Consider the following 15,822-nt stretch of genomic DNA (forward strand, 5'->3'; position numbering starts at 1 on the left):
AGCCTATTGCCAATGTCATCGTAATTCTCATTTGGGTTCAGGGTCCTCTTACTATTGACTCGAAGGCCTGAGCTCATCATGGGCGTCGTTAGGTTGAGGAGAACGCTCTGCGCGTGAACATCACATCGACCATGGCATCTAGTGATATGTGTTGATTTAATATTATAGTTTTAATTTTGGAGCATGATCATGGGGCAGGTTTATTCGTGTAAATATAAAAAATGTATATTTTAATAAATCATGTATTTTTACATTAAAATATCAACACATAGTTTTATGTTAATTGAATTTTTTAAAGAATCGTTAATTATGATTTTGATTCGTGTCACATATGAGGCATGAACGTATCTTTGTGACAAATGCATGCTGTCACCACAAAAATGAACAAAAATGTGCGGTATGTCTCAGCGGGCAATTCTCCGAGTAACTTTCGTGTCGTGTCTGCTTATATACCCTGTTTAACAAAGAATTAATAAACAAAAGACATAAACGTGTCCCCTAATCCTTTCAGCCATGTCCGGTATTTGCGACCTAAAGGCGCGCGAAATTTACAAACCCCCGAGCGTCAGTAGGGTTTTAGGGTTTAAGCACTCGCTCTCTGGTTTTGTTGGACGGGGGGATTTAGGCGTCGGGCGATGGAGTGCGAGATGGAGGACGACCTTCCAGAGATCGAGTTCGACCCCGAAGACCGCCGCGTCCGGGAGAGGTTTCGACGTTACGGGTAACATCTCTTTCTCTCCCGAAATGGGTAGCTCTTTCTGATAGTTATGGGGATCAGGATCGTTACGTTTCAGATCGGACCGATGTTGCACTTGAATCCTCCAACTAGGGTTTCGAGGTTAATTAGTTTTTGGAGAATTTTGGGTTTGAAAATTTTCGGAATGGAAGACGATTTGGGTTCTCATGGTGTTCTAGGGTCGCCATCTCGTGTCAATAATCCGAGAGTCGTTAACCCTGTCGGCGGTCTCGATGGAATCGCTGTAATTGTGAAGTGCTGACGAGAATCGTGATGTGGGTAGGGTGGATAAAGGTTCGTTTCATGGAAATTGATCGATAAGTCGAGTTGGGAGAGCGTCGTAGCTCTTTGTTGTTCGAACGGCCTGCGAGCTCACACGTTGTATAGAGAAACTTGAACTTGTCGGTTTAGGTGGGAGTGAAACGCATAAATAGTGATTCGGCTGGGGGAGGTGTTTAATGGAGAACTACAGCTACAAATATCAGCTCATGGTGTTCCCCACCCTACCCTCTGTCAAACATCAATCTCTAGTTTGGTGGAGTACCGTTGTTCACTCACTCTGCGACTACACAGTGAATCAACACAGAGCGCGTTACCTAGGTGCTCACCTCTTTCAGCAGAAAATAAAGGAGAAGCTGGATATAGTTGGCTGGATGGTCATCATAGTCTCAATTTCTCTGGGCCACATTTCTTCTTTCCGAAAAGTGAGGAGGCCTGAGTTTTTCTGGATTGCGGTATCATGATCTCTAGATACCATGTTGTAATTAGGGGCATTTTTTCCTTGAGATGATTTCTGTCGAATCAATCTTTTGTTTGTCTCTATGGCATACACATTCTGCAGAAATTGATGGAAGAGAACCATTAATTAATGCACATGCACCAGTTTCCCTTGTTCTCTTGTGGAAATCCAGTTTCGTGTTTTTGTAAAATTCAGAGTAAAAAGTTTTCAATTCCATGGAATAGGTTGTCATGAGCCAAGCACACTATCAAGATTAACAGTAATGTACGTTATAAGGGTTGAGGAAGCCTGCATATGTCCAGAAACCCTGATGGTATAACCTCATTTACCACCGGATGGAACCTTCATCATATGAGGTCATTGACATGTTGGTGAGATGACATTTTCTTGATGTTGACACCGGAGACAGTTAGTTTCATCTTGGTCTGAAACTGAATTTGGCTCACATTTGTTAAGCTTGACCCAGCTTGGACTACAGTCACTACACTTTCACAGGCTTTATCGATCTTATGTCTAACCTTGCCAAGTTTTAGTCCAGGGATCTATCAGCTCATATTTGAAAATTGAAAACCTGGTCCATCCATTGACAACTTAAACCAACCATTCTATGTTAAGAATCTATTGCACAATGTTATAAAAGTAGTAATACATTACAATACAATGCTAAAAAGGGCAAACCCAAGAAGATACATCATTGAAACTAGTTTCAAGGGTGTATTGGTATTGTATCTTACATGGCATATGACACAATACCATATTGTGTGATACACCAGATACGGATGTATTGTATGATACCAATACATCCGAAAACTCAATTTGGCAACATTCCTGTTTTCAATTTTTAAGAGTTCTTGCCTTTCTCACTTATAGGGATCTTTTTTGACTGCCAAATACACTATAACTCATCTTGGAGCCTTGAGTGTAAGATTTGCGATTTCCAAATGTAAGAAATTTTAGGGCTTTGAGGTCGATTTGGTGCTGGAGGGTGATTTTGCATGAGAAGTGTTTGAGGCAAAGGAAAGTGAAACTCTCCATTTTTATCCATTTTTGAAGGCTTTGAGGTAAGAAAAAATCCATCTTCTTTCCTTTGTTATACAAGATTTTAGGGTGAGCTGACCTTGAATCATCTGGCATGGTAGTGATTTTGGTCTTTTTGATTTGGATTTATTGTTGAGAGGAAGAAGTTGAAGAAAAATTAAATGATGCAACATGAAAGTCCGGCCTTCTTTTCACACTATTATGGATACAGAAATAATGGAAAAAATCAGACCATTGTCAACTGCTCCTATCAGAAGACTGGATTCAAGCTTGTGAAGCAGTTGATTCTGGAAAGTTTCTGTAGTGTTGGTTTTGTAGGCTCATGGTTTGCGATGGGTTCAATAATTTCAAACATAATATTGCAGGATGTCACAACTTTGTACCACCGTGTCACTCTCTTTATGTTTGAGATAGTGTTCGTGCTGAAATAATTGTTACTTTAGGAGTAGATGGAAGAGCATAGGTTGCACAACCGTTGTCAAAAGTACCACCTATACAAGTACTGATAGCGGTCATCCTGAATGCCAAGGATGAGATGGTCAATGAAGACCCATCATCACTCCCATTGCCAGAACATATCCTGGATTTCATGAATGAAATCTTGAAGATCTTCATTCCAAATTTTTGGGAAGTAGTTTAGTCTTAGTCTGTCTAGAGTTGGTTTTGGAAAACTAGAATATTAGGATATCAAATGAAATGTTTTATGCATATGTCATGAACTATGATATTTCAGATTGATTCTATATCAAGTTGATTGTCAAGGCTGTGTAGAGTTAGTCATACTTCCGTTTATTATTTCAACTTTGTTGTATATTTTGTGCATTATAATCACTATTATGTGAACTTTTTAATTTGTAATTTTTTTAGGATTCTGTCATTCAAGTTTATGATTTCACGATAAATTACAAACTTACTGTACAATATTTTCCCTACAGTTATGATTAAAGTTATGCTACACATTTTACAATATTGCTAATACATGAAATTCACACACATACACACACCACTCGAGTGTATCACATATGTAACACACAAGCATTTTTCCCTATCAATTGGTATCATATTGGTCAGAAACCAGGAGAATGGCATTGGCACCACCCTAAGGTACCGTTAGGATGGCACCCAAAACCCAGTTTAACTGGTTTTTGGGTGTAAACTAGGTTTTATGCCCAAAACCTAGGTTTTGGTGTGTTTGGGTGACACACCAAAACCTGGTTAAATGAAAAAAGCTGCTCCCCAGGTTTGCAACCTGGTTTATCGGGAGCCCCCCCTCCTCCCCAACTCCCTCTCTCTCTATATATATCTTCCCACCTATGTCACATGGGTGTGGGTGCGGGAGCGGGTGCGGGTGCGTGTAATGAAATAAGCGGAAGAAGCCAAGAATGCTAAAACATTCACTATGTCCCACACGGACAAGTGCAACAAGCACAAGAGAGGAAATCCACTAAGGGATATACAAAGGGCCTTATAAAAAGGCAACACACATGAAAAATAATATCACTATTATTGAAGAGGAGCTCTCAAGAGCAATACAACATACATGGGGGGTTCCCCCTATTTATAAGAAAAGGAGACCAAAGGGGCTCCCAATAGAGTCGTTGGGAGCCCCCAACTGTCACATATGTGACCGTTGGGGGCCCCAACGACTCCATTGTGGGGCCCCTTTTCGGTATCCAAAAAATACAAATTTAAAAATAAAAATAAAAATAAAAATAGTAAAATAAGAGAAACAAAATAAGTACCCCTATGGGGTACTTTGTGAAATGACCATAATACCCCTATCGGGTATTATGGTATTATTACATATGTTTTAACACCCCCCCTCAAACTTTACGGGGGAATGACCGAAAGTTTGCCAAGAAGGAACAAGAAGCGAGGAGCAGGCAGGGCTTTGGTAAAGAAATCTGCAAGTTGATATTCTGAAGTGACATATGGCAGTGTTACTGTCCCACGAAGATATTCATCACGTACATAATGACAGTCCATCTCAATATGTTTAGTCCTTTCATGAAAGGTGTGGTTGCTGGCAATATAGATGGCACTTTTATTGTCGCAACAAAGCTTCGAAGCACCAGTAATTTCGACTCCCATATCTTGAAGAAGACTTCGAAGCCACACAAGCTCCATTGTAGTGGTTGCCATAGCCCTGTATTCTGCTTCAGTAGAAGACAATGAGACTTTCTGCTGTTTCTTGCACCTCCAAGCAATTAGCGAATCTCCTAGAAACACACAAAAGCCAGTAGTTGAGATTCGATCATTTGGGTTTCCTCCTCAGTCAGCATCAGTATAAGCTAGTAAATCTAAGGAAGAGATTGATGATAGGAATAGCCCTTTAGTCAAAGTATTTTTAATATATCGAATGATCCGGAGCACAGCACTCATATGCACAGATGTAGGAGCATGCTGAAATTGGCTTGCAGAGTGCACAACATGAGCAATATCGGGCCTGGTGATAGTCAGATAGGTGAGGGAGCCTATGAGTTGCCTGTAGGGCGTAGGATCATCCAGCAGAACTCTATCCTCCAGTCGTAGTTTAGCATTGATAACCTCGGGAGTCTCCACTTTTTTATCATCTGAAATCCCAGATTTGGAACATATGTCTGCAGCAAGCTTCATCTGTGACAATATATACCCTCGATGAGAGTATGCAACTTCTATACCAAGAAAGTACCTGAGAAAACCCAGATCAGACATATCAAAATTCTGTTTTAACATATTTTTAACTTTAAGAATACCACTTTCATCATTGCCAGTGATGATCATATCATCAACATAAAGCAGAAGGATGATGATACTATTACCTGCATGTTTAACAAAAAGAGCAGTGTCAGTATAACATGAGCGAAATCCCAATTGTAACATGATAGCACTAAATCTATCATACCAAGCCTTAGGGGCTTGTTTAAGACCATATAAGGCTTTTAATAACCGAAGGGTTTGACCTTGGTTAACACTGATTCCCGGCGGAGGGTCCATATATACTTCTTCATTCAACTGACCATTAAGAAAGACATTTTTAACATCTAATTGGAATATAGGCCATTTCTTAGATGATGCTACCGCAATTAAAGTTCTAACGCTTGTCATGCGAGCCACGGGAGCAAAAGTCTCCTCATAATCGATGTCATATTCTTGTGAGTATCCCTTAGCAACTAATCTAGCTTTATAACGCTCTAGGGAACCATCACTTTTTGTTTTGACTTTGTAGACCCATCGACATCCTATAGCTTTCTTATTTGGAGGAAGGTGAACTATTTCCCAAGTTTTAGCTTTATTTAAAGCATCTAGTTCAACTTTCATTGCTTCAACCCAATGAGGTATACTTTTTGCTTGATTATAATGGGAGGGTTCATGGTAAGAATGCAAGGCTATTAGACAAGCTCTATATTTAGGTGAAAGAGTTTCATATGAGACAAACCTATTAGGTGAAATTGATTCTCTAGAAGAACGCCTAAGGGAGGTTTCTTCTAGGGGTTCATTAAGCCGCAAGAATTTTTCTAAAGCACTAATAGGTTGGGCTTCCTCACGCCGAGTGTATACTTGGAGATTGTCACCATTAGTTGTTGATACATCATTATCATGAGAATCATGAGTATTTTCTAAAACTTCCGGATGACTCAAAGAGTCATCATTTGAATCTTCTAAAAGATCATTGATAAACATATAATCAATTTCATTTGATTTTTTCAATATGTCAAATCCATTTTCATCTTCTAAAAAGGTTACATCTTTGGAGACAAATAACTTATTGTTTTTATGATCAAAGCATCTATAGCCTTTTTGATTTTCACCGTATCCTAAAAATACACATTCTATTGCTTTAGGTGACAATTTATCTCTTTTATGTAAAAGAACAAAGCATTTACACCAAAAAATCCGAAGACGATTGTAGTCGGATGTCATATTAAAAACTTTTTCATAAGGAGAGATATTATTCAAATTTGAAGATGACATCCTATTGATTAAATAGGTGGAGGTTAATACGGCTTCGGCCCAAAAATTTTTAGGAATATTTTTAGAAATGAGTAAGGATCTAGTGGTTTCCAAAATATGCCTATGTTTTCTTTCCGCTAGACCGTTTTGTTGAGGAGTTCTTGGGCAAGATTTTTGATGACAAATGCCATGTTGTTTTAGATATGATTGAAAATCATTTGATAAGTACTCTCCACCCGAATGGGATCTAAGAATAGATATTTGACTTTGAAATTGATTTTGAATTTTTGCATGGAATTCTTTAAAGAAGTTAAAAACTTCCGATTTAAAGTTAAGAAAATAAATCCATACATATCTAGTATAATCATCAATAAAAGTAACATAATATGAATAACCACCTTTAGATAGAACCGGAGATGGTCCCCAAACATCGGAATGCACCAATTCAAAAGGTCTTGTTGTCACAAAGGATCTAATAGGAAAAGGAGTAGACTTCATTTTGCCAAAAATGCAATCTTTGCAATTGATATCTTTTTCTTTACAAAACTTGTGTCCAAAAGGAAAAAGATACATTTTAGAGTAACTTGGATGTCCAAGCCTTTTATGCCAAGTTTCAATATTTTTGCCTTGGACATAAGTACAAAATGAGGTATTTGGAAGCATTAAATTATCCATAAAATAAGGGTCTCCCTTCCTATGGCCTTGCCCAATCCGCTTCCCGGACCGGAGATCCTGCACAAAGCACCCTTGGGATGAGAAAGATATTTCACATCCATGGTCGGCTATTTGAGAAACGGAAAAGAGGTTAAGATTTAATTTTGGAACTATTCTAACTTTTGGAACAAGAAAATTTTGAACATTTTTAGAATCAAGAGTTCCAACACCATTTATTTTGAGAAAGGTTCCATCGGCCGTAAAGACACAAGACATTTTTGAATTGGTGTGCACATTGGTTAATGCATTTTCATGAGGGGTCATGTGAAAAGAAGCTCCGGAATCTAAAATCCAAGAGTACGTACCGGGAGGTGATGATGAGGCAATTGCGGCACCGGAGGTGGAAGAAGTAGCCTTTAGAATTTGTTGGAGAGCCAAGGAAATTTGTCCAAGAGTATCTTTGAGATCCCCGTTCTTGTCGTCATCTTCTTTGGTGGATGATTCTTCAACGGAAGCCACCTTTGGCTTGAATGCTCCATTTAGCTTTGGGCAAACGGGTTTAATATGTCCCGGCTCATAACAATGATGACATATAATCATTTTTCTCCCACCACTCCCTTGCTTACCAAAATGAGGTGGTTTGTATGTTTTGACATGATTGCCGGGTTTAGATACGACAAGAACTTCATCAATGCTTTTACCCATATTATGTCTAGTCTCTTCTTGAGTAATCTCGGCAATAGCCTCTTCTAAGGGAGGAAACGTGGATCTATGGAGGAGTGAGGATCTAACTTGTTCAAATTCGGGACGAAGCCCAAATAAAAATTGAAACAATCTATCTTGTTCCATTTGTTTTTGTCTTAGTACCACATCCTCCATAGATACCCATTTAGGCTCTAAAAGAGCCAATTCATCCCACAAAGGATTTAGAGCACTATAATAGTCTTGTATGCTCATGTCACATTGTTTTGTGGTTCTTACTTTTTCTTGCAAAAAATAAGCTCTTGCAAGATCCTTTTGGGTAAACATACCCTTCATAAAAAACCAAGCTTCATTTGCCCAACGGAATTTTGCAATATTTGCACATACCTTGAGTTCGACATTATTCATAAACCATGCTAGGATTTTTGCATGGTTGCTCTCCCAATCTTCCATTTGATGATTATAATCTTCAATGGCCTTGAGACGAGCATCGCCTTCAAGTGCTTTCTCTTGATCTCCTTCCATCTTTGTGAGCTTAAGTTGGGGTTCCGGAACGGTTCCCATTACATAACCCCAAAGCTTCTTGCCTTTGAGATTATTCTCCATTGCGGATGCCCACATCATGTAATTTTTTCCATTGAGTTTGAATGATAGATCGATCTTGACTTCCATTGCTACACAATGAAGATGTGAGAAAGAAAGGAAGTAGAGAGAGACAAGATTTTACCTTTAGAAGATCGTATGGCTCTGATACCATGTAATGAAATAAGCGGAAGAAGCCAAGAATGCTAAAGCATTCACTATGTCCCACACGGACAAGTGCAACAAGCACAAGAGAGGAAATCCACTAAGGGATATACAAAGGGCCTTATAAAAAGGCAACACACATGAAAAATAATATCACTATTATTGAAGAGGAGCTCTCAAGAGCAATTCAACATACATGGGGGGTTCCCTCTATTTATAAGAAAAGGAGACCAAAGGGGCTCCCAATAGAGTCGTGGGAGCCCCCAACGGTCACATATGTGACCGTTGGGGGCCCCAACGACTCCATTGTGGGGCCCCTTTTCGGTATCCAAAAAATACAAATTTAAAAAAAAAAATAAAAAAAAAATTAGTAAAATAAGAGAAACAAAATAAGTACCCCTATGGGGTACTTTGTGAAATGACCATAATACCCCTATCGGGTATTATGGTATTATTACATATGTTTTAACAGGTGCGGGTGCGGGGATTCGGCACTTCCAAAAAACCCGGGTGCGGGGGTGCGGCAGGGGCAAAATGTAAAAAAAATTATATATATATATAATTTTGAAGTTTTAACAGTTTAACATTTAACAACAAACATTGTCATAAACTCATAATATGATTCATCATGAATGCAGTATATCAACCTAAATATCAAATTATCAATCAAATAAGTAAAGCAATTACATAAATCGACCTAAATATCAATCAAATTTTTTCACACCTCGTGAAGAATAAATAATCTGTTATATTCGGATGGTAAGAAAATCCCCTCGGTTCACTATCCCTCCCCATGGATGGGCTATACACGAGCGGGATTAGTAAAGCATTCTTTCTAGTATTTTCGTGGGCACAAACGGGAAACAAGGGAGAATGAGCAGTGGCGGGAGACAGGGGGTGAGGGACAAACGGAAAAGGCGGCGCCGATCTTCTTCCTAATCCATAGCAGAGAGTCTTTATTTACCTTTCTTCCACCCGGACGAGAGGTCTTAGCTCTTATTGGAATGGATGGACGACCCAGCCACGGAACTCCGGGGTGAGAAAGGATCGAGGATCGAAGTGGCTATCTCCTCATTCGCATTTATCTTTCTCCGAAACAACAAACGCATTGGTCGAGAAATCCCTAAACTCCAAGAATGAGAAGTTCAATCAAAAGCAAGTAAGCGAATTTCATTCCATTTGGATCCCGTCATCGAATCCTTTTTGACCCCGAATTACGAAAGAGTGTTTGAAAGGCCCTCTTTCATTCAGTGAACCAGAACTCTCCTCCCCTCTTGTGCCGAAAAATGAGGGAGCAGGGGAGGCTCAGCCCCTCCCCTGCCGACCCAACAAGAGACCGAGAGGGGGGGGGGTGCTCGGCCCCTCCCCAGCCGACCCAAGAAGAGAGTGAGAGACATACCTGCGAAAGGAGAGGATGAGCCGAGAGGAGGAGCCTGGGAGGCGGAGCTGGGGGCGGCGGCGCTGGGGGTGGCGGAGCTGGGGCGGCGATGGGAGAGCTCGAGCTCAGGGGGAGAGAGAGGAGAGATTAGGGCAAAATTTTTTTTGCCCTAATCCTCCTCCTTTTCATCGGGGGGAATTTTTTTTTCGCCCAAAAGTGTGGACAAAAATGACCCTGGGTGCGTTGATCGCACCCAAAGTCGTGTTGACCGCACCCGCACGCGATCCCGCGTCGCGTCGACGCGGGTGCGGCATCTGTTTTGCCGAGTCCCTGTGACATAGCTTCCCACCTCCTTGTAAATTTGGTGTGAATCAGACCACTTTCCGGCCAGTGGTTGGTCAGATAATGGTTGGCCAGCCATTTTTTTAAAATTTTGACCTTGCTGGCCATTTCTCGGCCGGTGGCTGGCCGGCCTTGTTTTTTGTATTTTTTTTAAATTGTGTGTGTAAGCCCACGTGACAAGTCTTACCTAGTTTTGCTGGTTGAAGCAAGGTTGTATGTATCGTATCGTAACACATATCAGTCGGGCCCATAGTTACTTCGAATCATATCGTATTATAAACTTATGGTAAATTTTTAATAAAAAAGTTTTAAAAATAAAAAAAATCAAGAAAAAATCTAAAAAATCATATCATATGAAACAATGATGAATTACACAAGATACAACCATAAAATCACATATGAAGCATTTATGTCTGTATGAGCTACACAAGACATCATCAAACATTAACTAATATAGAATCATAGATAATATTGCATGCATATCTCACAAGATCAATGCAAAATATTAAATATCTTGTTATTAAGAACATGCCACAAGACTCATACTTTCATATTATATAAAAAACAAAATAACCAAATTTATGAACAGTTAAGTGTTAAATAACCAAGTTTTTTTAACATATTACATGATAAAACCTCAATAATCATAATCTTCTTCTTCATCATCATTTTCTTCTTCTTCTCGTCCTTCGACATCCACATCATCTTCAAGATACCTGGGGTCTTTATCATCTACCCCTTGTGCTCTTTCCATGTTAATCCATTGAGTATCCTCTTCGTTCAAAAGAGTCTCTGCTTTTTCTTCAATCCATGCATTCAATTCATCAAAATGTTTCAAACTGATGGGATCAAATTGCTCTTTGTGCCTTCTTGCTGATAACTTTTCGATTTGCCTAAAAGATTACATAAAAAAATTAAAATTAGTTGAGTTTTGAATGAAAATAACAAGTAAACATTATAATTTTATATTCCTCTGATTGTAGACGAGGTCATTGAACCTTTTGTGCTCCATTCTATTTCTTCTTTTTTTATGAATTTGCTCGAAAACACTCCAGTTTCTCTCACATCCACTTGCACTACATGTTTGACTTTGAATGCAAATGAAAAAAGCTCTCAGATTTGAAACATTACTTCCAAACCTGACCTATTGCATGTCTGAAAAAGAAATAAGAAAATGAGAAATCAATTATAAGACAATAACATATATACAATCATACAAAACATCATAACTAAATAACAATTTGAAATTAAAATTGAAATAAACAAAATAAATTACTTGGATGCATTGTGGCACAATTTCACACTGTTGCAGGTCTTCCCATATCATACAATACATTATCATAAGTTTTCATTTCTTTATGAATTTGATCTTGAATGCTATAATAAGGGTTCAACCTTTCGATGCAATCAAAAAGTCCCTTGTTGACTTCTTTGTTAATTTTAAAAGTATGGGAGTATCTAAATGTAGGATTTAAATAATATGATGCAACATAAAGATATTGATGAAGTTGCCCAGTCCACCTATGATCAATGATGCTCCATATAGGTATGTATAAATTTTTTCCCCTTCAAATTATCTTTGTTAGCCTCTTTTGTTTTATCCATTGCCTCGTAGAGATAACCCATAGCTGGTCTGTCTTCACTGTCAACCAATCGAAGCACCTTCACCAAAGGTATAGTTAATACAATATCTACAATTTCTTTGGGCTTTCTTTTTGGTTTATGGGGATATGCATTCCATTCATATGATGAAAATATTTTTGTTAGTGCAGTTTTATTCTTTACTAGGCTTTGCACTGTCAAAAAATTCATAGCAAATCTAGTAACTACACTATAAATCAACTTAGCATCGCCAACGTACTTTCTCATTATACTCAAAACCTATGCATATTTGTAAATAAATTTAGTAATTTATTGGCAGCATTAAACAGTTTGATGTAGCTCATCTATGCTACCGATGTCCTCAAGTATAAGGTCTATGTAGTGGGCAAAACATGGGGTCCAAAAAAATGACCCAATTTTTTTTGCCAATTCTTTACTTGTTGCTCTATAATTTGCTACATTATCAATAATGAACTGTTGAATGTTTTGAGGCTAAACCTCTTCCATAATCTGGTAAAAAATCCTCAATAATACATCTGTTGTCTTGGGTGTATAAGACAAATCAATTAATTTAAAAAAACATGGTGCCTTTGGGGCAATAGACAAAGAAATTTATCAAGGTCATCTACTTTTTGTCTTTTCACCCCTCTACCATGATGCTACATCCAGTCTCTCTCTCCATGATTGTCTTATCTTATCACAATAAGCCTTCACTTCATTTACATTAGCATATAAAATATTTCCTCTTAAAGCATAATATGAAGGCATCTTATATTCAGGTCCGATACTAGTTATGACATCTGCTATAACTTGAAAATGAAATGAATTTGCTGCATTAGAAGGAATGCAGGCATCATAAAACTATCTCCCAACTGCGACATTCTTCTGCTCGACTAAATGTGAGGAGTCATAGCAGTACGAATGTGGGGCTGCTCCCTAAGAGCATTCCTAAGAAGGAAAAAGCTCCTAATAGAGCATCTAGCTCTACCTTTTGTCGAAGAACTTTCTCCTACTCCTCTTCTTTTTGTGCTCACGACACTAGTATTAACATCAACTACACCATTCCCCTTCGCTGCAAAATTTTCTACCTCTGATACTATGCTAGGGGCGGGGCTGTAGGATCAGAAGTAGGGAGCTCATCTTTGTCCTCTCAGGGCTTCACATACCCCATTTTTGCCTCACTCATCTCTTTTTCTTGTCCTTTTTCTCTCAAATCAGTAAGTAATTGCTGGCATTGCCATTTCACTTTATTCAACAATTTTCTTGACGTGCATGCGACAACATTATGATTGTCCCGACTAAATGATGCTTCAACTAAGAGATACCACCCGAAATAACAATATGACAATAGTTGCACTCGATTTTCAATATGTTTTCATTCATTATTCGAGTGATTCATTGTCATGCCGGATCATTTGATGTCATCTTTCCAAAAAAAAGCTCAATAAAAAGGAAATTATAGGGTTTTTTTACCTTAACCCACTTTCTTGAGTAAAAAAATGGTGGAAATACACTCTTGATGAAATTGTAAAAGCCCTCTCCCTTGCGCACAGATCGACCTCCAAATCGCTCTCACGAGTCTTAGGGTGCGTGGATATCTCTATAATGGCCTCTACACAAATGATGGAGTCGACCCTTAAGAGGTCTTTAAAACTTGAAAATGAAAAAATAACTTTTTGCCCCCTTCTAAGTGCGGTGAGACTATATTGTATACATGTCATATACAAGCCGTATTGTACGGTAGGGTCCCATATCATATGATACATAAGATACAAGTATGATATGCACTTGTATCGCGATACGAGTGTGTATTGTATCACTTTCCTTCATAGTTATGATGCGTATCTTATCGTATCGTACGATATGGACAACCATGGGTTGAAGAGTCTATTCATAGGGTTGACCCAATAAATGAATGACTTGGTTGATTGAGAGTTGACCAACTAGACTTTAAGACATTGGTGTATGCCAAATCTTACCTAGTTTTGCTGGTGGAAGAGTCTATTAATAGGGTTGACCCAGTAAATGAATGATTTGATTGACTTAAAGTTGATCAACTAGGCTTTAAAACATTGGCCTGTGTGTGTGTGATACATGCATACATGTGTTTTTACATTTATCGAGAAGCATGCTATGTCTCAGACCAAGCCTTCAGAATGGGGCATGTGCACTGCGGAACTCTACTGAGTGAAAAATGCATAGAGTGTAGGAACGTGCAGTATGTGTTAGCTTGATTGATGATGTGCGATGATAGCATGGCACGCGATAGGCAACAATATCATCGTTAGTGCGTCGGTGTGTGGCAGCACAGATGTGGAGCATTGTTTGGTTAAGCAGTGCCAACAGATCAATGTATGTTGCCTTTCGAGATTTGGTTAAGGACCTCTCGACTTGGAGGAGTTTTTCACACGTAACATTTGAACGCATGGGGGTGCATGTGGGTTAGGGCTAATTTTCCTAGGGATCACCTTAAGTGATTCCAAGTTTCCAACTAAGTATGGTGACTCGGGGCTAGGTGAGTGAATGCCTAGGCATCGACGAATGAGTCTGGGTGGTGCTCTTCGCTATGGTGTTCAATCGTCAACTGGTCTTCGGACTGGGGGGCTGCAAGGTTTTGTTCCTTCAGTGGAGAAATTTTGCTGTAGCATGTGCTTGGAGTCGCAATACCCTCCATGGCACGCAAGGCTAAGGCAAGTTTGTGCCCTTTTTGGAAGTGATAGCTGATATGAGACAGCTATGCACGAAGTGACATGAATCAGATAGAATACACATTTGAAGATTCCCTTGATCAGCTTCCGCTAGGCAGCTGCGCATGAGGTGGTGTGAAAAAGTGTTGGTGCGTGGCTTTTGGCCGTTAGGCTGGCTAGACTGGGTAGTTTGGCGCGTTGCGGGTTTGCAAAAAATTCTATGCACATGACAAATTGGTATCAAACTATGTCACATGAATGCCGGACACGGGTGCAACGCAATTTCAAATTTTTTGGACACGGGGACTCGACTATATATATATAAAATTTTAAATATATATATATAATTATATATATAACAATAAATTAATAATAAGATTGTAAATTTTAAAGCACAAATAAAAAAGTAATTCTTAACAACGCAAACTTACCAAAATATAACAATAATAATACTCGACTATATATATATATATAAAGGTCGATTTTTTTTTAGCTTTTTGCCTTAAAAAATGCACAAAAATAGACTCAGTCAAAGTTGATAGAGTCTAAAACGTGGACAAACTTGGCCCGCCTTGTGTCCGAAGCCGCACCCGTGTCGGGGCGTGTCGACGCGTTCAAGCTGAGTCTGTGTGACTTAGGTATTAGAGCATAAAGATTCACGGTAACCTTGTTGTTTAGTGAGTAGAATACTGCTGGTTTATCCTGGTTACATAAATTTGTGCAACTGAAGTGTTGTTGACTGTACACAGATGCAAGATGTTGGCAGAATGTTGTGTTATTTTGTCGATGGTAAGCAGAAGTATAAGGTTGTTGTTCAGTTGGTTAAGAGAATGTGGATAAGCCAAAGATTCCTACCAGTTGTGCGTTCGGCTCGCAGGTGGAGTGTGACGTTTACCTTGTGCATGCCGAGATTGCACGTTAGATTCGACTGGATGGATTTGCACCTTTGAGTATCAGAGTCTCAATTGAACTTCTATATTCTCTCTCAAGATTGTGGGTTAGCGGAGTGCCCATCTTGAGTAGAATGATCATTATTTTGGTCCCTTGAGTTGGCAGTTCCTCTGTGGATTATGTGTACGAAAAAAGTTGTTATTGGTTCATCGGTTTGGTTCCTGCAAAAACATTTTGCTGGCTTTGGACGAGAGTTGCAACATTGGGCCGTGTTGCTCCTTGTGTGGACGAGTGCTCAGGAAGACGTTTTGAAAGACCATTTTAGGGTGATACTCAAGTAGGCATCTTCTACTTGAGGACTAGTTTGGACCGT

The 15,822-nt window shown here is 39.0% G+C and overlaps 1 protein-coding gene across 2 annotated transcripts in view; it reads left to right on the forward strand.

Moving 5' to 3' along the window:
* The first annotated feature begins 532 nt into the window (after positions 1-532).
* Positions 533-15,822, forward strand: part of LOC149834263 (nuclear pore complex protein) — a 102,305-nt gene continuing 87,015 nt past the window's right edge. For both annotated transcript variants that reach the window (XM_090011301.1, XM_090011302.1), the window contains exon 1: positions 533-721. In XM_090011301.1, coding sequence (XP_089867427.1) covers positions 636-721 — 86 coding nt within the window. In that variant the 5' untranslated portion in view covers positions 533-635. The remainder of the gene's footprint in view (positions 722-15,822) is intronic.

Source organism: Nuphar pumila, chromosome 6, assembly GCF_984573655.1.
Source record: "Nuphar pumila chromosome 6, dmNupPumi1.hap1.1, whole genome shotgun sequence".
NCBI classification, from domain to species: domain Eukaryota; kingdom Viridiplantae; phylum Streptophyta; class Magnoliopsida; order Nymphaeales; family Nymphaeaceae; genus Nuphar; species Nuphar pumila.